The sequence below is a fragment of the Dasypus novemcinctus genome, chromosome 13 (assembly GCF_030445035.2).
Source record: "Dasypus novemcinctus isolate mDasNov1 chromosome 13, mDasNov1.1.hap2, whole genome shotgun sequence".
NCBI lineage: Eukaryota > Metazoa > Chordata > Mammalia > Cingulata > Dasypodidae > Dasypus > Dasypus novemcinctus.
The window spans coordinates 19,005,464-19,030,234 of NC_080685.1; the positions used below are offsets into that span (position 1 = coordinate 19,005,464).

A 24,771-nucleotide genomic window follows, 5' to 3' on the forward strand; every position below is an offset into this window, starting at 1 on the left:
GGTTTCTCCCCCGGTTCCTGAGACGCCCGGGGCCTCCGGGGGCTCCTGCCAGGCGGGGAAGGGGGTCCTGGCAGTTGTTTCTCTAAACCTCTGGCTCTTCTTAAGAGCTCACTTGGAAGGGTAGGGATTTCCTTTTCCTCCATTGTCCATGTCCTCTGGGCATCCCACTTCTCCCCCTGACCTAGAAGCTGGAGGCTTGCTCCCCAAAGCTAGTGATTCCCCTGCGGAGCCAGGGCTGCCAGGTGACCTTGGCTTTGATGACGTGAGGTGCGCCACAGCCTTTCCTCCTGGGCTCCGCTGTCAAAAGCTACCCTACCCCTAAACAAATAAAATAAAATAAAAAATAAAAATAAATAAAATTAAATTAAAAAGAAAAAAAAAAAAGAAAAAACTGCCCCTGTCAGCTGGCCCCACCTAGACCAGCCTTCCTAGCCAGATGCTCACCGTCGTTTCCAAAGACGAAATGAACCTTGTCCCAAAACTGATGGCATCTGGACCTGTGGGCCATAGCCTCCTTGGCCCCAGGAAGGTGTTTCTCCCTGCTTCCTCCAGTCTTTTGGAATCATCTCTGCAAGCTGAGTCTACCCAGGGCTATGGCTAAGGAGCAAGGCCAAGGAAAATGGAAACAGAGAGAAGCAGCTGCACAGATAAGACACCGAGCAGCCCAGAGCTTGTGCATGACCTTGCAGGCTCTAGAAGGAGCTCTGGGACAGAAGGCAGAGCCCCTCTGTGTTCCCTAGGCCCACACGGCATGACAGAAATGAAGAGTCAAGGACTTGACTTCCACTGAGCTGATGGTCCTTGGGACCGTGTCAGTGGTGGCTTGAGCACAGTACCAGGCCCGTTTCTGGAGACACTGGTCAACCGGTCTCACTTGTCACATCCACGGAGAAAGCTGAACAAGGCAGCTTTGCTGTTCAAAAGCACAAGCTTTGAGGTAGGATTGTTGGATCTGCTGAATTTAAGGGGTAAAAATCTGCACAGCATTGGCCGGTGGCGACTCCGAAAGTAAGTACCGTATCTAATAAGAATTTAGAGCCTAGTAAACAGTCGGTTTCCATTGATGGGTCAAATTTCATAAACAAAACAAACAAAAACAAAATCCAGTAAAGAGACAGGCTACTTCTCAACCTCAAAAATAAAATGCTTGATAAAATATATTCTTTTAAAAAGAAGAGAGAGAAAATGTCACTACTATATGAAAACGGGGGTGGGCGGGTGACAATATAATGAAAAAAGAAGGAAGGAGGAGATGAAAAATGCTTGGGGACCCTGGAGGGAGCCCTCTTTCTGAGAGGTGGTCATGAATCAATACTTAACTCCAAGGACAGGGTGAGCCCTCCCAGGACAGGAGGGCAGCACACGGCCTCAGTTTCTCCCCTGGGACTCTCTGTCCCACAGTGGGACATGGGAGACCAGGCAGCCCAGGGATCCCTCCTGCCCATGGACCATTCGGCCTTCTTGATGGGAGCCCGCCGTCACTCATCTATGTCCGCCCTTCTTCTCCAGAGGCCCTTCTGCCTCCATCAGTAGAACCACCCCTGTCATCAGGGCCACTTGCTCTCAGGACAATGGAAGAGCTGGTCTCCAGACAACTGGAGGAGGCTTCCTGGGGTCTCCCATGGCATAATCGTATAAGGCTGAGTGTGGCGCTACTTTGGAAGAACAGCTCAAATCCACGTGCAGTCAAGTTTACGGGGGGCCAGTTCCAGAAAAGGAGCCCTCACCAAAGTGAAGACTTGTCACTTAGACATTAAATTTCCAGTGTTTTCATTTGTGTTTGAGAACTAAGAGTTGTGAATGATTTTTAGCAGATTGTCTGGTGTGTGTGTGTGGAGAGAGAAAAGATGAGAAGAGAAGAGAAGAGAAGAGAAGAGAAGAGGAGAAGAGAAGAGAAGAGAAGAGGAGAGGAGAGGAGAGGAGAGGAGAGGAGAGGAGAGGAGAGGAGAGGAGAGGAGAGGAGAGGAGAGGAGAGGAGAGGAGAGGAGAGGAGAGGAGAGGAGAGGAGAGGAGAGGAGAGGAGAGGAGAGGAGAGGAGAGGAGAGGAGAAGAGAAGAGAAGAGAAGAGAAGAGAAGAGAAGAGAAGAGAAGAGAAGAGGAGAAGAGAAGAGAAGAGAAGTTGGGTGATTAATAAAGAGCCTCAAGAAGCCATTTAAAAAGGTTCCCAACAGTTCAAGGAAAGAAGCAGAGATTACGAATCAATGCCCCTTTCCATCAATCCTAGATTGGTCCACAAGTGACAGTTCATACTGAAGTTAAAGGATAACTTTTCCTAGCAAAGATGAGAACTTGCCATCTTGGGACTCTAAAGATAGATTGGTCTTCCAGCAAAGGGTTAACACTTGGGGAAAGAAATTAAGTGGTGTCTCCTCACCTCCTGTTCCAATAATACTAGTCTCAAAGCCTGCTCTGCCCATCCCCTAACCCCACCCCTCCAAAAAGACAAGCTTTTGAAAACAGATGACAGGAAACCTAAACATAAGAACCAGAATACTCAACTCCCTTGAGAAAGCTCCTCCTTTGTCTGTCTTTGTAACCTCTGCTGTAATCTCTAGGTGGAATGAAGATGAAACATACCCCCTGTTTACAACGGACAGTGGAATAAACAAATCAGGCCTGCAGACCCATTCTCTGTCCCTCAAAGAAAACATGTGTCTACGATAGTAAATGGCTCTGTGGTTGCACCCATCACTCGGTCCTCCTGCCCTGGTGGGACATGTGAGTTGAGTTGGGATGGCAGGGAATTTCTCCTGTGAATGCCGTGGTCCCAGACTCTGATGGAGCTGGAGCTGGGAGGTCAGTTGCCTGACAGCTTTGGCCGCCCCAGGTTTGTTGGCACTTCCAATCCTGTGTGCAGGGTGACCTGGAAAAGAAGAGCGGAGAACTGTGGGTGGGGGTTGGTGTGCGGGCCCTGAGCTCTCCCATAGCACGGCAGCCACGTGCAGTGTCCTCTGCTTGGCTGTGGGTCATCAAGGGACGCCAGCAGGCTTCTGTCTGTGCCTGAGTGTGTTATTACATTGCTCGTGGGCACTACCCAAATAAAGTCCAAGCTGGTTTGTCCCTCTTTCCTAATAATAAGAATTCCACCGCTGACAGCATTTCCCATCTCACCCTAGCGGCTGGAAGCTCAGGCAAATGAGGCTCTATCCCTGTCATTGTACCAGTTCTTATGGTTTGTGTATATATATATATATATTTTTTTTTTAAAGATTTATTTTATTTATTTGTTTCTCCCCCCGCCTCATTGTTTCCGCTCGCTGTCTGCTCTCTGTTCGTTTTCTGTTTTGGGAGGCACCGAGAACTGAACCCGGGGCCTCCCGTGTGGGAGGAAGGCGCCCAATCACTTGAGCCACCTCCACTTCCTAGTTTATATATTTGTTTCAACTCCCTTTCCTCGCCCTCTTTGCACTCGTGGGCCTGTTTTATGAGCCTCACAGAGTAACAGCCTGTATTGCAGGCAGCCTCCATTCCTCTCGCACAGGAAGAAAATGAGCGTGTGGACGTTGACCCCTTGAGGTGCCAGGCACTGGGCACCACCAGCCGGGACCCCGCCTGCCCCTACGAGAAAGGACCAGACCCAGAAGGCGGCCCCCCTTGCCCCGCGTCGCTGCGCCTTCCTCCCTCCCGCTCTCCCTGGGCTCTCCTTTTGTCTCTGTCAGTTCCTGGCAACTCGAGCCATCGGCCCTCACCTCAGGCTGGGATCCGGCCTTGAGATCTAAAAGGCCAAGTTTCCTGCCTGCCTGATGCGGGTGCCGGAGAAAAGACGGGCAGGGAGGGCGAGAGGGAACAAGAGAGGGCTGACGGCAGCGTGGAGTCAGCATCTCCTGTGTCTCCTTGTGAGCTGTCCTCTCAGGGGACAGCCCCGTGAAGGCTTGGCAGGTGCCTGCAGTACCTGCACGTTGCGGTTGAGGCTGAGGGCTGGCATGAAGACCCCGTCCACGTGGCTGAAGGCCGTGGGCCCCTGCTGCTGCCCGTTGATGAAGAAGGTCAGGGTGTGCTTGTTCAGGTCCAGCAGCACGCCCACCGTGGCCCCTTTGCCCACGCCGCCTTCCGTCCTGGGGAGAGAAGCCCAGGGACGACCTGTCACCACACCGAGCCCTGGATGCAGGGGACTGTTAGGGAGGGACATGCTGAAGTCCCGTGGATGGGAACCCGTTTGTCAATAGGGTCTCTAAGATGTTATTAATTAAGATGAGGCCAAACTGGCCTAGGGAGTGTCCTGATCCCGTATGGCTAGATATGTACAAGGAAAGCAAACCTGGACAGAAACACAGATGTCTGATGCAGAGAAGGGAGACAGAGGTGGCCGTGTGGCAGAAGCAGAGGTGAAGGTATGACTTGCCAGCAAACCACTGCCAGAACCCTATACAGACCCCAGAGGAAGCATGGCCCTGCAGGCACCTTGATTTTGGGTTTCAGGCCTCCAGAACCATGAGATAACACACTTCTTTTCTTTAAGCCAACTAGATTGTGGTGTTTTGTTACAGCAGCTCTAGCAAACTAAGACAGTGATAACCCAGGAGCATCGTTTACTAAAAACGATAGCCTCAGGGTGATGGCAAAGAGCTAGCCTTTTGGGTTTATGAGCTCTTTCTGGAAGTGCACTCCCCTCTTTAAAGGGTGATACGCGAAGACCTTTGTTTGTCATTTGTACTCTGTAGGAATCAGTCTTTTCAATCCCCCTTTTCCTGGCCGCTATCTGAGACCTGGACCTCCAGGGAATTAGGGCTTTCATGAGAGGGTCCCAATTGAAAACAGAACATGGATTGTGGGTAGGGCCCACTGTCCTCCGCCCTGCCTGCCCGCAGGAGGCCCTCTCCGGGGCACGGCCTGGTTCTCCCAGGCCCTGTGTCTTCTGTGCCCACTCACACCCATTCCAGGGCCCGGCCTCAGACTAAAGCAGCAGCTGTGTGTGGGGCCTGGACAGAGCCGTGCACAGTGAACCCCCCAAAAAGGCCTCCCTTCTCTCCAGACCTGGCCCCATGGGTCCCTGATACCCTGAAATGGGAGGGATGCAGGGTTCTGGGGTCACTCTGGATAAACATCCCTGGAAGGCAATATCTGCTCCCTCCGACCGAAACCCGGTCATAGCTGGCAAACCACACCAGCCCCGGTGGTGTCAGCCACGCCTGCCATTGCCCAAAGCCTTGGTTGACTCTGTGTGAAGGGAAGGGGAGCAGACCCCAGAAGACAAATACATTGCTTGGCTTGAAAAAGGCCAGTCAAGCAGCACGGCAGCGCCTCCCGGGGGTCACGGGGAGCTGGGCAAATGCTCCCCTAGTCGCTGGCGCAGGCTCTCGAGTGGGCTGACGGCACAGTCACCTCGACCTGGTCAAAGTCAAAGCCACTTCAAAACTGGGAACCAAAGTGTCTGAAGACCCCTCCCTCACACACACCTGAGGCCTCGCCTTGGGGGACAGCAGAAGGGACAGCAGTCCCAGAAGGAACCCCACCCCCAAAGACCTCCCTGCCCAGGAAGGGGCAGAGGCGGCGCACCTGTTGGTGTGAGAGTTGCAGTGCATGAACCAGCTGCGGTTGTTGTCCACGTACATGGCCCAGGCCTTGTCGTCCTTGCCCAGCATCATGTCCTTGACCACGTTGACCCTGGCGACCCCAAAGGCTGGGTCGGGGTGGTTGTCGTACCGGTCCACGTGCAGCTCCCAGTAGTGGATGCCCTTGGAGAAGGCAGCTGTGCCCAGCACCACCCGGTCATCGTAGCTGCTGCAGGTGGCCGTCTGGTTGTTGTTGGATAAAATGATGTCCCGGTGGCCAGAGTTGGGGTCAAATGTGAACCAGGCCACTGGAAAGGAGAGAGGCGAGAGGAGGAGGGTCGAGAGATGGAATTCACCAGCTGTCCTCTAAGCGTGGCTCAGAGACACCGATTCTCAGCCCAGCACCCAACGTTCTTCCTCGCGTGAGTACACAACGCGCGTGCGCGCACACTTCCCTTCCTTCCTGCTCTGTGTTCACGCAGCTCCCAAACCCATAAACCCGACCTTGCCAAGGGCACATCTGCATACAGGCCTCCAAGCCCCCGCATCGAAATGCTTTCCCTGAGCCTTGGTTTCTAACACGCGTCAAAATCCTTCCCACGCTATTACAGGTGAAGAGGAAGCAGATACTGCACCGGGGCCCCGCTTTGGGGGTGGGAGACTTGAGGCCCCGGTGAATGCTGTGATTTGGCCCAGGTCACAAAGCTCCGTGCTCCCGCCTCACAGCCCCCTGGATGAGGACGCCCTGTGCTCGTCAAAGCCCCTGGGCTGTAGGTGAGGGAGGCTCTCACTTTAAAATGACGACTTCAACCCCTGAGGCAAGGACCGTCCGTCCTCAGGCCAGGGGTCCCACTGGGGCAGAAAGAGAGGGGTCCTCGGTGGTTTATACAATGCCTCTGCAGGTGGATGTGCTTTTCAGCCCTCGACAACAGCTTCTGCCCCTGGGAGGCAACCCAGGAGCGTTATATTTTACTAAGGGCAATCAGAGGCGATGCTGGAATAAATCATGACAATCAATACCGGGGCTGGCGCTGTCCTGGGAGCCCATGGGGAGGGAGAAGGGCCGCACCTGGGCTGGGCCCTGCCTGGGGAGGGAGAAGGGCCGCACCTGGGCTGGGCCCTGCCCCCTTTAAAGAGGATGGGCGATCTTCGGAACGTGGCTCGTTACTACATTACAGCTCCTCGCTAAGGACTAAATCCAACTGAACATTAACGTGCTCCTGTTGCCTAAAACCTCAACGGAGGGAAGCAGATTTGGCCCAACAGATAGGGCGTCCGCCTATCACATAGGAGGTCCAGGGTTCAAACCCAGGGTCTCCTGACCCATGTGATGAGCTGGCCCATGTACAGTGCTGCCGCGTGCACAGAGAGCCGTGCCATGCAGGAGTGTCCCTGGCGTAGGGGGAGCCCCCATGCACAAAGAGCCCCATAAGGAGAGCCGCCCAGCGCAAAAAAAGCGCAGCCTGCCCAGGAGTGGCGCCGCACACATGGAGAGCTCATGCAGCAAGATGACGCAACAAAAAGAGACACAGATTCTGGGTGCCGCTGACAAAAAATACAAGCGGACACAGAAGAACACACAGTGAATGGACACAAGCAGACAACTGGAGGGTGGGGCAGGGAAGGGGAGAGAAATAAAAAACAAAAATCTTTAAAAAAAAACAAACAAAAACCCTCAACGGACACAGCTAAATGTCCAAACCACCAGATCGGCGCTCTCGTCCCGAGCGTCCCTCTGTGAAGAAAGCTCGTGTCCAGGGGCCGGCAGGTGTCCCCCGCCCCTGCAGGAGTGTCCCAGGCCCTCCTACCTCTGGGGCCATCCTACCCCCATGGAAGTGGGACACGGGTGGCCTCCCAGGGCTGTGCCACGGCGGGTCCCATTCTGCACGTCCAGCAAAATGGGGGCAAAGGCATGTTTCTTTATTGTACGGCCCGTGAGAAGGGAGGGCGCAGGGAGAGGAGCTGTGTGTGTGTGTGGTGTGTGTGTGTGTGAGTGTGTGGCACGTGCAGGCCAGGAACGGGGCTGCTAGACTTGTATCTTCTCTGGAACTCATTTCCTCCACCTCCTCCCTCTTCCTACTTTAGGGTCTCTATCTTCACAGTCCACGGGGGTGAAACGTGGACTGGGTCTGGGGAGGGGCTCTTTTCCTCCTTTGGGGAAACAAAGTCACCCACGGTCCCCACATCTGCCTGTGGTGAAGAGGCCCGCGGCCCTCACCGTCAGACGTCTGCAGCACCACGGTTTTTGCTGTAAGGCCCGAAGCCGGAGGAGTTGAAAGCCTTGACTCTGGCGTTGTAGGTGCTGTTGAAGTGAAGCCCGTCGATGGTGCACAGCGTCTCCTTGCCAACGTACACTTCCTAGAAGAGAGTCGAGACCATTCGGCGTGGCGATTATTTGGGAAAATTTCTCTTGGGAAATTGCTAGGCAGCAGTTTGACATTAAAAGCGCGATCACCCCCATTAAAGATACTGAATAAGGGAACAGACCGTGTCCACACTGGGGCACCAGCGCCGGCTGACTGAGGGGCGAGGAAACCCCTAGGAGGCAGGGCCGCGCTTCTCCAGCCAGCCCCGGCTCTGCCTGAGAAAGCTCCCGCCTCTGACAAGGCCAGCCCCTGTCATCAAGTCGCCCAAGTCCTGGGATTCAATCCACCGCCGTGCAGACCGAGGTGTAGAAACCTACCCCCCTTCCTTCCTTCTCTGGGAGAGCAAAAGAAGACAACTCGTTTTCAATGAGAATTTAAACGAGAAAGCAAGAGCTCAGGTAACTAAATATGCAAAACTCCCCATAACATATTTTTTAAGAAGCAACATCACACAGGATGGGGAAGAAGTAGCTGGAAGGAAAGCCGTGATCAAGCACAGGCTGGGGCCCCGGCTGATGTGGATTTAGAGGGGTGCTTCCCTCTCACCTGAATCATATTCCAGCCAGGAGGCTGGCACCTCCCCTCCTGGGTCCCCCTGGGACTGCTTTCTTCTTGGTCTCCCAAGAGGGCGAGACATTTGGGCTTTGGACCCCAAAGATCCTTTTCTAGGGATTGACTTTGTTCTTCATTGTAGCCGTTTGATATTATTGATGAATTCCAAAAAGAAATATTGGATTGTGTTTGTCAACTGGTCTTTTCCTCTGGGTATATTAGATTATATTGGATTCACACGTTTACTTAAGTAATTATGAAAACCTCTTGTGACAGTAGGGTGTTGAGTCCCCACCCACAATGGGGTGGGGACTCACAGATAAAAGGCATGGCAAAGGACAGAGTTGAGGGCTTTTGATGTTGGAGTTTTGATGTTGGAGTTTGATGCTGAAGCTGGAGTCCAGGGAGAGAGACAGAGCCGTTTGTTTGATAGTCTACAGCTAAACTTGTGGAGAGAGGCAAAGCCTAGAGAGCCTCATTGTCTACAGCTGACCTTGTGGAGAAAACAGAGGAGCTGAGCCTGGAGGAACCCAGGGAGCCTGAACCCTCGCAGACGTCAGCAGCCATCTTGCTCCAACACATGAAAACAGACTTTGGTGAGGGAAGTAACTTATGCTTTATGGCCTGGTATCTGTAAGCCCCTACCCCAAATAAATACCCTTTACAAAAAGCAACAAATTTCTGATATTTTGTGTCAGCACCCCTTTGGCTGGCTGACTATTACACTCATCTACTTCAAAATTACCTGTCCTACTAAGCGTTCCAAATTCACAGCCTTATATTCCATTTAATTTGTCTAAAACAGCTTTCCTGCCTGGTTCCTTAGGGGATTTACTTTGCACTTATTATTCTAAGTTATTAATAATAATAGCTCTATGCCAGGCAGTGTCCGAGGTATTTTTAATGCTCACAACATGAGGCCAACGTCACTGTTGTTCATATTTCACACTTGAGAAGAACGAGACCTTGAGAAGGGAGGGCTCTTGCCCAAGATCGCGCAGGTCTCTTTAGGAGCCAGGGTTCAAGCCCAGGTCTGTCTGCAATTCAGAGTCCCCACTTTTCCCACCTTAACAGCCTGTTTCTCATACATTTTAGCCCTTGGAGCTCATTTTCATCAGTGGGCCCAGCTCAAAGGGGAGAAGCCATCGTTATCTGAGCCTGTGCCTGCTCCTTTTAATAACTCAGAAAGTCTTTGCTTTCTTCCCATTTTAAAAGCACAGACTCTATTCTCCTCTGGGGTGAGGAGCTCTTTCTGTTCTTAGCCCCCTTGAGAATAGCCATGACTGAGCTTCTGGACCCCGTGAGCGACCGTGCCATCCCCAGCTTAAACGACCTCGTCTTCTCATTTCCCTAAATCGCCCATGTCCCCGTGGGACTCAAAAATTCCAAAGGGACTGCGGCAGTTCTACCCCCAACTCCTACATTCTTTTAAAGCATAAAATGAAAGGACATATACATAAATCCCGTTGAGAGAAAGAGGAAGAGTACTGCTCTCTGGAGAAGAAGAGCAAGAATTGCTATGATCGTGGTGTTTTGAATGAACCTTTATGTGGTCTTCTCTGGACCATAATGAAGGAGATCTGAGGAGGCCCAGAGTGTGTGCTCCTTGGTAGGCAGATGTCTGCCAGGGACCTGGCGAGGTGTGGGGTTGTCCCGGGATTTGTACCAGATGGGGAGGGGAGGATGCATTCGTGACTCACGAAGAGCCTTTCTGGTCCCCATGCTACTCCATCAATGGAGACGTGAATGTAGAATGTCATCCCAACCCAATGACCGCTTATTTAAGCGTCTTCTGCCCACCCAACACCTTGCCAGTGTCCACAGGAACCTAAGGGGCCAGATGGCGCTTCCTATTCTACAGACACTGCCACCTGCAGAGAAACAAGATGAACCCAGCTGGGGGCGCTGCTGGAAGGGGGCGGTAGTACTGGCGAGGGTCGTTGAAGAATTGATATAAGTTGGACGCAGAGTCAACCAGGAAGCAGGTCTGTGCAGGGGGCACCTTTTCCGCCTTCTGCTCCAGCCCCAGGCAGAACCAGCCCCAGCCGCTCTCTGGACCATCATCCCCAATGTGCTCCGCGCACCACGTCTACCTGCAGTCCTGGGAGAAACCCCCACATCCCACAGCCCCAGGCCCACCCACCCTCTTGGTCCTTGCACCCGATTCCTTCCCTGGGTGCCAGGAGATCTAAGGGCAGTGACCCCCGCCCCAAGCTCCTTGAGAGGCCTCCGCTACCGGGACCCCCAGAGACACGCGGGCAGGGGTCTCACCCGGAACTGCCCGCCGTCGCCGTCGTCCAGCTCGAGGATGTAGCCGTCCACAGGGCTGTGGGTGAAGGGCGGCATCCGCCAGGCCAGCGTGACGCTGTTGTTGCGCGTGCAGCTGCAGCAGGGGCACGGGCGGCACTGCGACGGGACCGCAGGGTTAGCGCCTCCGCCCTGCACCCGCCCCGGCGCCCGCGTGCCCAGCCCGCTGCGGCTCCTCTCTCCTGTCCAGGGGCCCCCGGTGCCCGGGGGGCGGGGAAGAACGTGACGCAAGTCTCTTTCTGGTCGCCCTGTGGCCACTCCTGGCCTCTGTTTTCTCTTCCCAGCTCCTCCTATGCACAACTCAGTTCCAGAGGCAGAGCCTCCGGGTGGGGTTGGGGAGGAGGGCAAGCAGAGGAAACCGTGAACTCCACCTTACAGGGTGGACTGCGGGGAGGATGGGAGTCTCAGGGATGGGGCGCAGCTGATGCCCGGAAGGAAAGGAGACCCTCTTTCCCACCCCAGCAATTGAATATCACTGATTTGGACTCTGAGCCTGTGAGCAGCTCCTGGGGGATTCCAGCAGAGTCCGCCTCCCTGTGCTTCCCAAGCACGAGCTCATCCGGCCTCCTCCGGCCTCCTCTCTGCAGGTCACGAGCTGACCCTGCGCCCCTAGCTCACCCTGGGGCGGGGAGGGGTGGAGCCACAGGTAAAGGTGTACCTAAACCTTTGGCAGAAAGCATTTATTATAAAAGGCCATGGGAACTAAAGCTCCGAAAGGGAAGCAAATTTGGAGAACTGGACCGGCAACCCATGGAATTAAGGATTTGACTCAAATGTACCATAAGTCCTATGAAATGGAGATTGGGAGAATTCTTTTTTATTTTCTGACTTTGCTCAGGGTCAAGAGATTTTAGAATGTATGTTGCAGTACACATACATACATATGCATATGTATGTATGTATACCAAAGTGTATCCCACTCTTGTATGTGGCAAAAGAGTAACACCACTTTTGTGAAAACCGTAGGTTTAAATGTGGCTCCAGAATTTACAGCAAGGTCTTCTGAGTTCTAAGTGGCAGTTTAATTCTGGGACATCCCCTTCTTGAGTACAGCCTTGGTCTCAGGGATGGCTAAGTAGAGCTTGATGCCCTGGGGCCCTCGTTGACCAAGTGTGGAAGCATTCTCTCCCTGTCTCCATGGCTGCGCTGGGCTTCCTGTCTGCTTTTCTGCCTTGTACTCCATGGACGCAGGAGCAGGATCTGAAGCAGCTCCAGGCTTCGGCCTTCTGCAGCCCCCACTGAAAGGTCAGAAAGGCCCTTCCTTTCATCCACGCCTCCTCACACACCACCAGGCCCTCCTGCTCCCAGGCGCCACGTCTCATTTACACCTAGAGCAGGTGGCACTTCCAAACATCACCAGAGGTGCAAGCTACGTGTGTGGGAGTGAGCATGGAATTTTGCAAGAGACTTGCTTTTTCCTTTGGCCTAAAAAATGGCCAAGTATCTTGCAAGGAAGGATTCCTGAGTTACAGATTTTGCAGATGTGGCTCTCTGTCCTTGGATATCTAGGCTTCAAAAAAAAAAAACCAAACACAAACCGCCTCATTTCCTCTCCTAAACATGTTTCTGAAGAGGCACTGTGTAGAACAGGACTGGTTCTGGCCAGCGCTTGCTAACTTTGTGATCCAGAACAAGTTATGCAAACTTTACTTAATCCTTAGTTTACTGGCCCCTGTGGCTGTTTGGAACTCAGTTCTTATAACCTTTCACTTTGAACATCCTGCTCTGGCCTCTGACCTTCTTGCTGTTCTTAGAACACAGAAAACTTATTCCTGCCTCGGGGCCTTTGCACTTGCCATCCCTCTGCCACCTGGAATGTTCTTCCCTAAATTACTTCTCTCTCTTTCCCCTCCTCTCCTCAAAACACCCTTCCCCACTGCTCCTGCTGCCCCCTTCTCCTGCCCTTTCTTCATAGTGCTTGTTACTATTACACATTATATTATATATTCATTTGCTTATTGTCTGTTGCTTTCACTAGACTCTTAGTGCAGCTTTGTGAGGGAATCTGTGGACTTGTTCACTGTTAATATCTCAAGCACAGTGATATAACCTGTGCCTGGCACAGGGTAGTCACTCAAGAAATACGTTTGAATGAAAGAGTGACCTTCATTCTGCAGATGGGGAAACTCAGGCTCAGGCTGGGGCCCTAGCCGCCCTAGATCCACAGCTCGTGGGGAGCTGAGCTAGGATTTGAGCCCGGGTCTGTGACTTCAGCGTCGCCCCCCTTCCTCTCTGCCACGCTACATGCATCACAAGTCTTCCACGCCACCAGACTGCCCCCTCAGATTGGACGGCTCTTCCGAAAGAAGCACTGAACCGGGGCCAACCACGGCTCACCCCTACATTTCATCTGGATGAAGTCCAGCTGGTGGATGGCCTGCAGCAGCGGCTCACTGTCCAAGGTCAGGTCGAACTCCGCGGACACCTTCGGCTCCAGGGCACCTTTGACCCACTGTTCCTGAGACACCTGGACACGCTTTATCAGAGCATCCGAGATCTTAAGGGAGAGCAGAGAGGTTAGGGTTTAGATGGCAAAGAAAAGATGGTGCAGCAAGGGGTAGGGTTTTCATCTTTGTTGGCTCAGGGGCAAGAAGGGGCTGTGCTCTCAAGCCCATTTCAGAGATTAAGTGCTCTCCTTCCCCATGTAACCATGGGCTCATAAGAATGCATTGGATCGCTCAGATCACACTTTAAAAACTAATCAGGTCAAGTGGAAAGAAGCACTTGCTATTGCAACCAATTAGGCAAAACCTTGCTGTAAAGCAAAAAAAAACCAACAAACCTGCTTCTTAAAAATCAACTAAAGCATTCTTCTTTATAGCTTTTTGTTAGAGCTAGCATTTTGCATAGTGAAACATAATGCTAACAATTTTTCCTTGGGTCTGAAGAAATCATATCCCACATCTCTGGAATTTTGAAGCACACTCTCCCTGGCATGTTTCCTCCAAGCTGTTCTGGAATCTCTGCTTCTAAACTCTCGGTAGTACGAGATCCACAGGTCTGTTCTCCTGTACTGGAAAGGCCTGTTTATTCAGAAATTTTTACTGCTCCTTGTGGAGCCATGAACCTGAGGTACCTTCCCGGGCATTAACGAAGGGGATTCATCATTGCCCTCACAGACGAACGACTGAACTCCCGTCTGAATCACTGCCTTGTTCCAGAGGGCTACGTAGGGCCTGAGTCGAGCTGGAGAGTGGAGAGATGAACTGAAGAGGCTGCACTGTCTTCTGTAACCACTGGTCACCTGCCCAGGCCCACAGCACTCTGTACATTGAGGATCCCCCACCCCAGGAAAGAAAGAACCACAGTGGACCAGAGGGATTCTGCTAACTCCTTTCTCCCACTGCAGTCTTCCAGCTTGTTTGGCAAAGGAGTGGGGGAAAATGTTGAATTGGGGTCTCTGAAAATCAAAGCGTGAAAGCAGTTCGGGGGAAACGGACTTGGCCCAGTGGTTAGGGTGTCCATCTACCACAAGGGAGGTCCTCGGTTCAAACCCTGGGCCTCCTTGACCCGTGTGGAGCTGGCCCATGCGCAGTGCTGATGCGCGCAAGGAGTGCCCTGCTACACAGGGGTGTCCCCCGCGTAGGGGAGCCCCACACGTAAGGAGTGCGCCCCGTAAGGAGAGCCCCCCAGTGCGAAAGAAAGTGCAGCCTGCCCAGGAATGGCACCGCCCACACTTCCCGTGCCACTGATGACAACAGAAGTGGACAAAGAAACAAGACGCAGCAAATAGACACAGAGAACAGACAACCGGGGGAGGGGGGGAATTAAATAAATAAATAAATCTTAAAAAAAAAAAAAAAAAAGAAAGCAGTTTGGTCTTATATGATAGGTAGCCTCCTTGTTTAATGAACGAGGCAGAACTAGGGCCACAGCTAGTGAGCGGCAGAGCCAAGACGAGAACCAAGTCTCCTGGAATCACTGAGCGAAGAGAATCTGCTCTACTCCACCCCTTTGAAGGGACCTTGCCTGAGATGATAGCCAGTTTGAGGCATGGTGGTGGAGTTGGAGGAAGGAAGCCAAGCCCACCTAGTCCTCCAGAGGGGGCTCACCTGGAGAAACCCAGAGGGGTCATTCTCCTTGATCACCTCCAGGCAGTATTCCATCAGCCCTGTTGACTGGCGCAGCTTCAGTGTGCAGTGATTGATCTGGTCCCACACCATCTGCAAGGAGAAGTCCTCTTAGAACCCGTCTCTGCAACCAGGCCGCAGTGAGAGTTCTAGAAATAGCACAGGAAAGCACTGGAAGAGGTGGTCCTGATCTGCACTGCCCTGCACCTTCTCCTCTCTCTGCCCCCGAGCTGTGTATTCTTTCCAGGGAAATAAGTGGACCCACTTCTCCCATGGTCAGACCACAACACCTGAAAGAGCAAAGCTTCTGAGCTCTGGGTTGGAAGGCAGAGAAAGTGCATAATCTGAAGCTCTCCAGGGAACCCATGACCAACTTTTTGTCTTACTTCTGACTTACTGGGTAGTCACAGACAATACAGTGGGTTTCAGCTGCTTTACTTATAATCAATGGACCAACCCCAACACTCATCCCTTCTTTCCTTGAAGGTAATAATTGCTGACTCAGGAAATGTCTTTAAACTATATGGAGCTCCCTAGACCATGAACTGGACCTTCATCAATACAGAACATTCACAGGGCACCTGACCCGTGCCGGGATTCCCTTGGTGGAAATTGGTCATCTTGTAATTACTGGTGATTGAGTGCAAGAGACATCAGAAAGAGCCTGAAGATGGGCAGAGCTACAGACCTGAGCAGAGCAAGGCCACCTTGTCATCTGTCACCTCCGTTCTGTAAGATGAAAACAGGAGAGGTCCCTTCGACAGAAAACAGGGACTTCATAGAAGATGGGAGAGAGTGGACTTCTGGCTTTAAAACCACAGGATACTGGGAATCTGACTCCAGCTTGGGAGGGAATGCCTGATGTTGACTGACTTCAGGGAAAGATGGGGCCTCTGTCAAAGTCACGTTCGTGTAACTCAGCACAGGGGCCAGCTTGCTCACTCCTTCCTGGCTTCATTCATTCACGTATCTACCCAGCGCCCACTGAATGCTTTTACTCCATGCTGGGTGCAGAGGATGCAGTGGGGATTAAGTGTCCCAGCCAACTAGGTACTTACCTTCAGTTTGTGCTCCCTCTCCTTAGTGACCTTGGTGAGCAACTTGGCTTTCTGCCGCGTTAAAGCATCAACCAGGGCATCACACTGAGCCACCAGGCAGGCTTCATAGTCCAGTCCATTTTCCTAGGGGAAAGCAGAAGAGCTTTAGAAGAAGAGACGCTAACTCTTGGTGGCAAGGGCTATAGGGCAGTATTTCAGAGAAATGCCTCCCAGGGTTATTTATGATTTTACTTTTATAAAATTTTACTTATAGTGTTCTATCTTAATAACACACTAAATATGAATTAGGAGAGCAGTACCATGAATCGTGACACATTGATACGATAGAATATTCCATAGCCGGTCAAAACTTGTTCACAGAGTTTTTAATGCTATGGGAGATGCTCGTGAGAGACTGTTAAAGAAAAAATGCAGGATATGAGGTTCTGTATAGCATGATTCCATAACCTCAGCATGTTGCGAGTGTGTGCGTGTCTAAAGTAATGGAAAACATAAGTCGAATTGGTAAGACTGGTCACCTCAGGTGGTGGAGATATTGGTGAACTTTTTTCTTGGTTCTTTCCATTTTTCTCTACTGTTCCAAATCTCTGTAACACAGACCTTTGATTTTGTAGTCCGAAAAAGATAAAACAAACAAACATGTATGGTTCTCTTGCTGTGGGATCTTTCTCAGTTCTAAAAAGAATCCTTCTGTATCTTGACGACCTATGTGGATTCAGAGCTGAATGACCCCATAGCTGAATCGTGAACTTCTGCTCATTAAGGAGGACAGTTTTGAGTGGCTGGTTAAAGATTCAGCAGCTCTCAGTCCCTTTCCTCCAGCCTGATGTGCAATATACTCACACCATATGGGCCCTCCATGACTGTGGAGAGTGTTGGATAACATTTTTCTTGCTCTTCTGTCTATGAGTCTCTCTAACTGATTTCATATAAAATCTCTAGGGTATTTTCCAGTACAAGGGCCTTGCTTTCCTTTATCAGGCATCTTATGAGTCGTGTTGGGTTGAGTGGGGCTGCCTTCAGCATCCAATGCTGTACAGTAGGACATTTAAACTTTCTAGTGCCCATCACTGAAGAGCATACTTAGAAGACTTTTCCTCTCTTCTTCATACTTTTTGCATTTTTACAAACTTTCTACACTGAGTGTCCCTCCCAGCGCCAGAGATATGCCCACCTGGATCTGCTGCAGTATGTTCTTGAGCTGAACCAGAAACTCCTTAGCTTCCTTTGCCTTGTCAGAAACTCCATTTAAGGCCTGAGATAGTTGTGCCTAAAAACAAACCACGTGTTAAAAAGAAAAGTGAGGTGTTGATGGCATACAATTTGCACTTAATCATGAAGACTTCTGTTTTTAAGAGAGAAGAGAGCCGATTCCGCACCTATGCTGTCCTCATTTATAAAGCTACCGCTACCGATGCAGGGTCCCAACATAAGTGTGTTTTTCCAGCAATCGTTGATGAGTGCTAATTGGCCCACCCTATTCTATCTGGACCCCAAATCTGGACAGAGGTAAGGAGTGCTCTTAGCTACCTGGTTCAAGCCTGCCCCTGATGTGTGCAGAACCCAGGACAAAACCATAAATGGATCCCCTTCTCTTTCCATCAGAAGTTCTATCGCTCAGCTGTGGGACACCGCAGGCTACAGGCCGTGCACCATCCACCCTACCCCTAAGGAGGGCACACCTTATGGTACAGTGTACCCTAGGGCAGATGGATGGGGAGGAGGCCTGTGTCCTGGAAGACAGCTGGAGGCTGTGGCTGGGAAGTCTCCAGGTATCTCCAGAAGGGGCACACAGGTCCCTGGTGGGCCGTCCTCTTCCACCTAGGAACACTTCGGGGATAGGTGTGACCAGAGGAGCCCCAGAGGGGATCCTCTAAAGCATGAGTGTTAGTTGCTGAGAACCAAGGGTTGGCCTGCAGGCTGGAATCAAATCTTACAGCATTTAGCTTCTTTATTTTTAACTTAAAAAAATTTAATTGCAATCTATACTTTCTCACAGTATTGCCATATTTTTTCTTTTTTTGTTTTAGGAGGTACCAGGGATTGAACCTGGGACCTTGTAAGTGCAAAGCTGGCACTCAACCACTGAGCCACACCCGCTCCATGCCATCTTTTAAATAAGCTCTATTTATGAATTATTTTGACCATTTCTAACATTTGGAATCTTATAAATAGGTTTAAATTTTAAAAAAATTCAATTGCGGTAAAATATATATAACAAAATTTGCCTTTTTAACCATTTCAAGTGTGTCATTCAGTGGCATTAATTACATTTCAATGTTGTACAACCATCACCAGTGTCTATTTCTAAAACTTTTTCATCACCCAAAACAAAAACTCTGTATCCATTAAGCAGATAACATCCCAGTCCCACAACCCACAATCCCTGGAAACTCCTTATCTATTTTCTGCCTCCATTTGCCTATTTTAGATATTTCATATAAATGGAATCATACAATATTTATCCTTTTGGCTCTGGCTTCTTTCACTTAGCATAATCTTTTCAAGGTTCATCCTATTACAACATGGGTCAGATCTTTAATCTTTTTTTTTTTTTTTTTATCACATTCTGTTTATCCACTGCATGTATTGGTGAATACTGGTTGTTTGCACCTTTTGGCTCTTGTGAATAATGCTGCTATGAACATCGGTGTGTAAGTGTTTCAGTTTGCCAAATGCTGCTGGGAGCGATATACTGTAAGCTTTTATAATGGGAATTTTTTAGGTTAAGAGCTTACAGTTCTAAGGTCACGGAAGTGTCCAAGTTAAGGCATCATCAAGAGATGCTGTGTCACCAAGTTGCAGCTGTGCGCGATCAGGCACATGGGAGGGCATAATGGCCAGTCTCAGCCTTCTTCTCCTGGCTCACTGTGGGTCATCAGCTGTGGGTGGTCAGGCATATGACTCAGCTTTCTCCTCTCCTCCAGGCCTGTCTCTTTCAGCCTCTTTGGGGCCTCTTTCTGTGCCTCTATGCTCTGCTGATTCCAGCCTCCTGACTCCGAGACCTCTCTCCCAGCCTCTTGGAGTTTCTCTATCTCTGGGGCTCTTTTCCTCTATGTCCGCAGCTTTTTAATCCTTTATTTATAAAGGACTTCAGTAAGAGGATTAAGACCCAGTCTAAGAGCAATTTAATCTAAGGCTCTTAACTGAAGAGATCTGATCAAAAGGCCCCTTAACTGAATCTAATCCAAAGGTCCCATCTACAGTGGGTTTACAGGCACAGGATGGCTTAGCTCTAAGAACATGATCTTCTCTAGAATCCACAAGAAGTTTCAAATTGTCACAAGTATCTGTTTGAGTCCCTCCTTTCAATTCTTTTGAGTATATGCCTAGGAGTGGGAATACCAGGTCATGTTGAAATTCTTCGTTTAACTTTTTGAGGAAACAACACACTGTTTCCCACAGCAGCTATACCATTTTACATTCTCACCAGCATCATGCTTCTTTTTCACTATCCACATATACACCCAATCTAATTTGTCTTCAAAGTCTAGCTATTGAGTAGACTGATAACATTGATTTTTACTATGACTCTAATTTTTGAAATTAAGATGCTGAGGACGGAGCAAAATGGTCAAAAAAATCCTGGGGCATAACCCATCCCACTTTCTTTAGGTATCTGCCCCAATGTCACCTTGCCAGTGAGGGCCTTCCTGAATAAAATAGCCCTCTCCTTTCAACTAACTTTACTCTTCTTAACATTTATCACCATCTGACATACGAGGTTTACTTATTGTCTGCCTCCGCTTCCTAGAATGTAAGCTATTTAGGACAGGGACTTGGTCTGGTTTGTTCACAGCTGTATCCCAGTGCTAGAAGAACACCTGGCACATGGTGGCCACTAAGAAATCTGTTGAATGAATTTGGTTCTTCAGATCACCTTAGGGGTTTCCAAGGTATGGTCCCTGGTCCCGCAGTATCACCATCACCTGGGAACCCGTTATACATGTAAGTCTCTGGCCCCACCCTAGACCAACTGATCAGAAACTCTGGGATTGGATTCAGGTATTTGTTTAAACAAGCCTTCCAGGAAATTTTGATGCAGTTTGAGATCCACTGGACTGTACAAACCCAGCCCCTGCTGGAAAATCTCTGGCAAAGACCACAGATGAAGCCATGGAGTGGACAGGAAGCCACCAAGAGAGATGGGGGACTGAGAAGTAAAACGCCTTGGACCCTAGCAGCACCAGCTTTCAAGGCGAGGTGAAGGTTGGGCCTCTTTCTGGCTTGGAGAAAGCAGGAGCCTCTTAGCTAAGGTGTTGCTTCCTTGGAGAAGCCTTTTCCTTACCCCATTCACTTCACCATCCCCACCCTCTTGTCAGCGGGTTTATGGCCCTCCCCTCCATAGTTCAACCAAGGTGTCGCACACTCTATTGTCTATTATCTACACAGTAAGAATATGCATAAGAACTGCTGGTGAGGATGGAAATGTTCTATAATCTGCACTGTCAGCCAGCACAGCAGCCACAAGCCACAGGTGGCTACTGAGCACTTAATATGTGGCTGGCACTTTGACTGAGGAACTGATTTTTACCTTTTATTTAGATTAAGTTTAAGTTACCATAGGAGACTAGTGGTACTGGATTGGACAGCTCAGGTCCATACACTTGAATATCCTTAGAGGGGTACAGGGCCCAGGACTTCTCAATCCAACCCAAAATAATTGCACTTGAAAGGTGATAGACATCAGCATCATAAAGGGAGATCTCTAATGATGGGGATTGTTAAATGGAAGTTTACCCGGGCTCAGAAAAGAATAGCAAGCCTCTCCCGGTCACACCCAACGAAGCCTGGAGCCCACTGAGTTTGCACCAGGTCCCCTACCCCAGGCTCCACCCCCTGCCCAAAGCATGTAAAGTTCTTGATGGCAAGGACGTGGCCATTTATGTTTCTATTTCCACTCAGCAGTGCTGGCACAAAGTAGGGGCTCCAAAAATGCTCCCCAGTTGAATGCAAAACAAAAGCTCGCTTGATGAAAGTCTCTTGCTAAGAGTGTGATGGGTCACAGCTGACCTACTACCACTGCTCAGGATGAAACATCAAGCACGCTTCCCGTGGAGAGGAGCCCAGCAACCCTGCTTCTGCAGGACACGCAGTTAAGTAAGGAGACCTACACCGTTGACCCAGCACCAGAAGCAGCACACCTCCTCCCCAGCCAGCCGACAGCCTCACAACAGCCAGGCCTTCCCCAAGGCCCAGTGACCTGCTTCCGGCTTGGCCAGAAGAGCAGGCAAAGAATGAAGGCTGAGAACAGAGTGACTATGCATGACAGCAGTGACTTCAAGCAAATGGCCAGCTGAGAGAAAGGGGAACAAGCCCACACAGCTCGGTGTGTTTCCAGGCTTGCCACCTGAGTTTAATTTTTCCCTCTGCTTCTTCTTAATGCCAGTCTGGAGGGCACACCTGAGTTCAAACCACCCCAGGGGCCAGAAGTGTTCGCAGTGGTATGAGGGCCCCTGTGCCTTGGCCATCTGGTCTCCCAGGTGGTAGAGCCTCATATGGGCAGAAGCTTGTACTTTTCTTCACCCATTTTCTTCATATGTGAAATGACCACAAATCCCAGCCTCTCCTTGCCCAGGTTCAGCATTGTGAGACTGGATCTGATTTGTCCTAGAGGAAAAGGAGCAAAGGTTTTCGGGGGTGAAGGTGGAAATCATTTTTCAAGGCACAAATGATGTATTTTTATTTTTTTGGCAATATATGAAGGGTTTACAGTACACTGTATATATATTTTTTAAAATTTATTTTAGGAAGCAGATTTGGCTCAACGGATAGAGCGTCTACCTACCACATGGGAGGTCCAGCGTTCAAACCCAGGGCCTCCTTGACCCGTGTGGAGCTGGCCCATGCACAGTGCTGATGCGCGCAAGGAGTGCCCTGCCACACAGGGGTGTCCCCCGCGTAGGGGAGCCCCACACGCAAGGAGTGTGGCCCTCAAGGAGAGCCACTCTGTGTGAAAAAAGCACAGCCTGCCCAGGAGTGGCGCCGCACACACAGAGAACTGACGCTGCGAGATGATGCAGCAAAAAGAGACACAGATTCCCAGTGCCACTGGCAAGAATGCAAGCAGACATAGGAGAACACCCAGTGAATGGACACAGAGAGCAAACAGTGGGGTGGGGGGGGGGGAGGGGAGAGAAATAAATAAAAATAAAGTCTTAAAAAAAAAAACCAAAAGATTTATTTTATTTAATTTGTTCCCCCAATCCCCCTGCCCTTTGATGCCTGCACTCGCTGTCTGCTCTCTGTGTCCATTTGCTGCATTTTCTTCTGCTTGTTTTCTCCTCTTCTCTTCTCTTTAGGAAGTACCTGGAACTGATCCTGGGACCGCCAATGTGCGAGAGAGGCATTCAATCACTTGAGCCACCTTAGCTCTGTGGTTTGTTGCATCTCTCATTGTCTTTCCTCTGTGTCTCTTTTTTGTTGCGTCATCTTGTTGTGTCAGCTTGCAGCACAAGCCAGCTCACCACGGCACAGGCCAGCTTGCCTTCACCAGGAGGCCCTGGGAACCAAACACAGGACCCTGCATTTGGTAGATGGGAGCCCAATTGCTTGAGCCACATCCGCTTCCCAGAACATTGTATTTTGTTTCAGTTTTTTGAGAGCTGTGCTTCCTTTATTCCACAGGGACTCTTTAGAGTGCAAGCAGAGAGTTAAAATTGTCCCTTTGGGGTTTGAAAGATGAGCCTGCAGTCTGAGAAGTGAGATGTATCATTTTGTCTCCATGGATGTTGATTATACGAAACTCTTGGAAAGAAAGGAAATACCCAGACAGAAGATGGAATTTTTTAATGGTCGAATGGATTTTAACCTGAACAAAAAGGTTGCATTTTTTATCTTCCTATTTCTCTAAGGTTAGAATTACATTCCTGTAGAGTCTCTGAGTTTAGATAACAGCTTAAAAACATGAGAATTTCCATGCTTGGTGAAACCAGTTGCCTGACTGGTCCAGTATCTTGTCTTCACCAGCAGCCCGAAGAAATAGCTTCTAGGCACACATGGCAGTTTTCCTTCAAAGCTTTATATTCATATTCTAGATGGTGTTACATGCATGCTAGTGCATTTAGCATGGATCTGCCACTCCTTAGATATGCGATTGGGGAAGACGCTTAACCTCTCTGTTCTGTAGTATGTCCTGTAAAATGGGAATGATGATAATAATTCCTACTTTGTGGGGGTTCTTACTATTATGCTTAGTAATATAATAACCCAAGTAACATAGTCGTGGGTTCCATTAATTCCATGTGTTCTGTAATTGTTCATTCTGGAGCTCTCAATATGAATTTATCTAAACTACTCAACTAGGACCCACTGGTCAGTTTTCTATGAGGATAATTTTCCTATGCTTGGCCCACTTTCTGTAGAGAAGCTCCTTAAGTGACCTCCTTTTAAACTTTGGTCTCTGTTCTCCAACATTAAGATGATACAGTAGAAGTATGGTATCCAAGAGATAAGAGGACCTTGGAAATGGTCTAGTCCAACTTCTCATTTTACACATGAAAAAACTGAGCTTTTAGTAAAATTTGTTGAACTATAAAGGAGTATACAAATATAAGGTATTACTATATCATCATCAAATGCCCTAATATATAAAAGTGCCTGACACGTGGTAGACATTCATTAAATATTTCTTCAGATTTTTTTTCTTTCCACCTACAGACGTTCTGTGCACTTGCTCAAGACCATATAGCTAATTAGTGGCCATTCTTGCTTGAATTTAAAGGGTTAGAAACTGTATAATATGTCCCTCTCGAGGAAACTATTGTTGGTGTGAAGGGGGAAAGGGAATGAAAGACCCATTTTATTGCAATTTCTAACTGTTTGAATGCAGTTGCCACCACCTACTAATGTCTGGAGGAATATTTTTCATATGAGCTAGTGAATCCCACGTTTTGGCTCTATAGATCCTGCTTTTAAATGAATAAAGGCAAGGAACCCCCAGAAGAATGATCAGCCATCAGCCACAGAGTCTTTGGCTTTATACCATCCACGTGTATGGTGTGTGGTGGAGGCAGTGTCCCATTACTAGACAAAGATCACCACTTAAAGGTCACTTCTGAAACACATTCAATACATCCAAATTATCTGACTTTCTCTCTCAAATCTGATACCATTTTCCCTACCACCAATGTCCACTGCACCCACTGAATCAAGTTCCAGACCCTCAGCTTAGTATCCGAGGTTCCCCATGTTTGCCACCCTCTCCAGCCTTCCCTCTCAGCACTCCCCACCGTGGTCTCTACCTTTCAGTGAAACTGGATTCCTTGGATCCTCTCCTATACTCTCCTCCTGCCTGCCTTAGCTCTTGTCGTTTTGTAGTTCCCTCTGCCTTGGATGCTTTCCCTCTCTGGCTTTGTCTATTTCTGCCTGTCAAAATCCCACCCATGTGGGAAGACCTTCCCAGATGACAACTTCCCCTGAAGTTTTTGCTACACACTCCCTCCTAAACAGGACCTGACTGATTCTGGTGTATCTCATTGTCTTGTGTGATAAATGGCCCGGGACAGTTCCTCAGCTCTCTTGTCCTGTTGATCCCCACCCTACCTCCCACAGAAGCCCCAACTAGCTGCAGGCTTGGAGAGGAAGGTGATGCCTGCTACCACTTTGTGCCATGCACTGGACAGAACGGTGCTTCACACATGGAATGTGCTCCATATATCTGTGTCAGTGAAACGATTTTGCTCTAGATTTTGTCGGACTAACTCCCTGCGCTATTCAAGTCTCAATTCTCTCACACACTGGACTTAATTAAAATGGCCATGTGGCCGTTTGGAATACAACGTTTCTAGGGCACACAGCTCCATATGGTATTGAGCACAGGGTGACCCAATCTACCCTGCAGACTGAGATGCTTTCCATGACTTCTGGGCATTAGCGGTTTCTAGGTTAACCACCACCACTGAACTGGCCCAAATTTAGTTACACT

At 49.7% G+C, this 24,771-nt stretch overlaps 1 protein-coding gene across 1 annotated transcript in view; it reads right to left on the reverse strand.

Annotated features, from left to right (window-relative positions):
- Positions 1–2,069: 2,069 nt before the first annotated feature.
- Positions 2,070–24,771, reverse strand: part of TRIM67 (tripartite motif containing 67) — a 52,691-nt gene continuing 29,989 nt past the window's right edge. The window contains 11 exon segments of the mRNA XM_058275369.1: positions 2,070–2,863; positions 3,893–4,055; positions 5,497–5,800; positions 7,711–7,738; positions 7,740–7,850; positions 10,682–10,793; positions 10,795–10,816; positions 13,055–13,214; positions 14,770–14,880; positions 15,846–15,968; positions 17,020–17,115. Of these exon segments, the coding sequence (XP_058131352.1) occupies positions 2,798–2,863; positions 3,893–4,055; positions 5,497–5,800; positions 7,711–7,738; positions 7,740–7,850; positions 10,682–10,793; positions 10,795–10,816; positions 13,055–13,214; positions 14,770–14,880; positions 15,846–15,968; positions 17,020–17,115 (1,296 nt within the window). The 3' untranslated portion in view covers positions 2,070–2,797.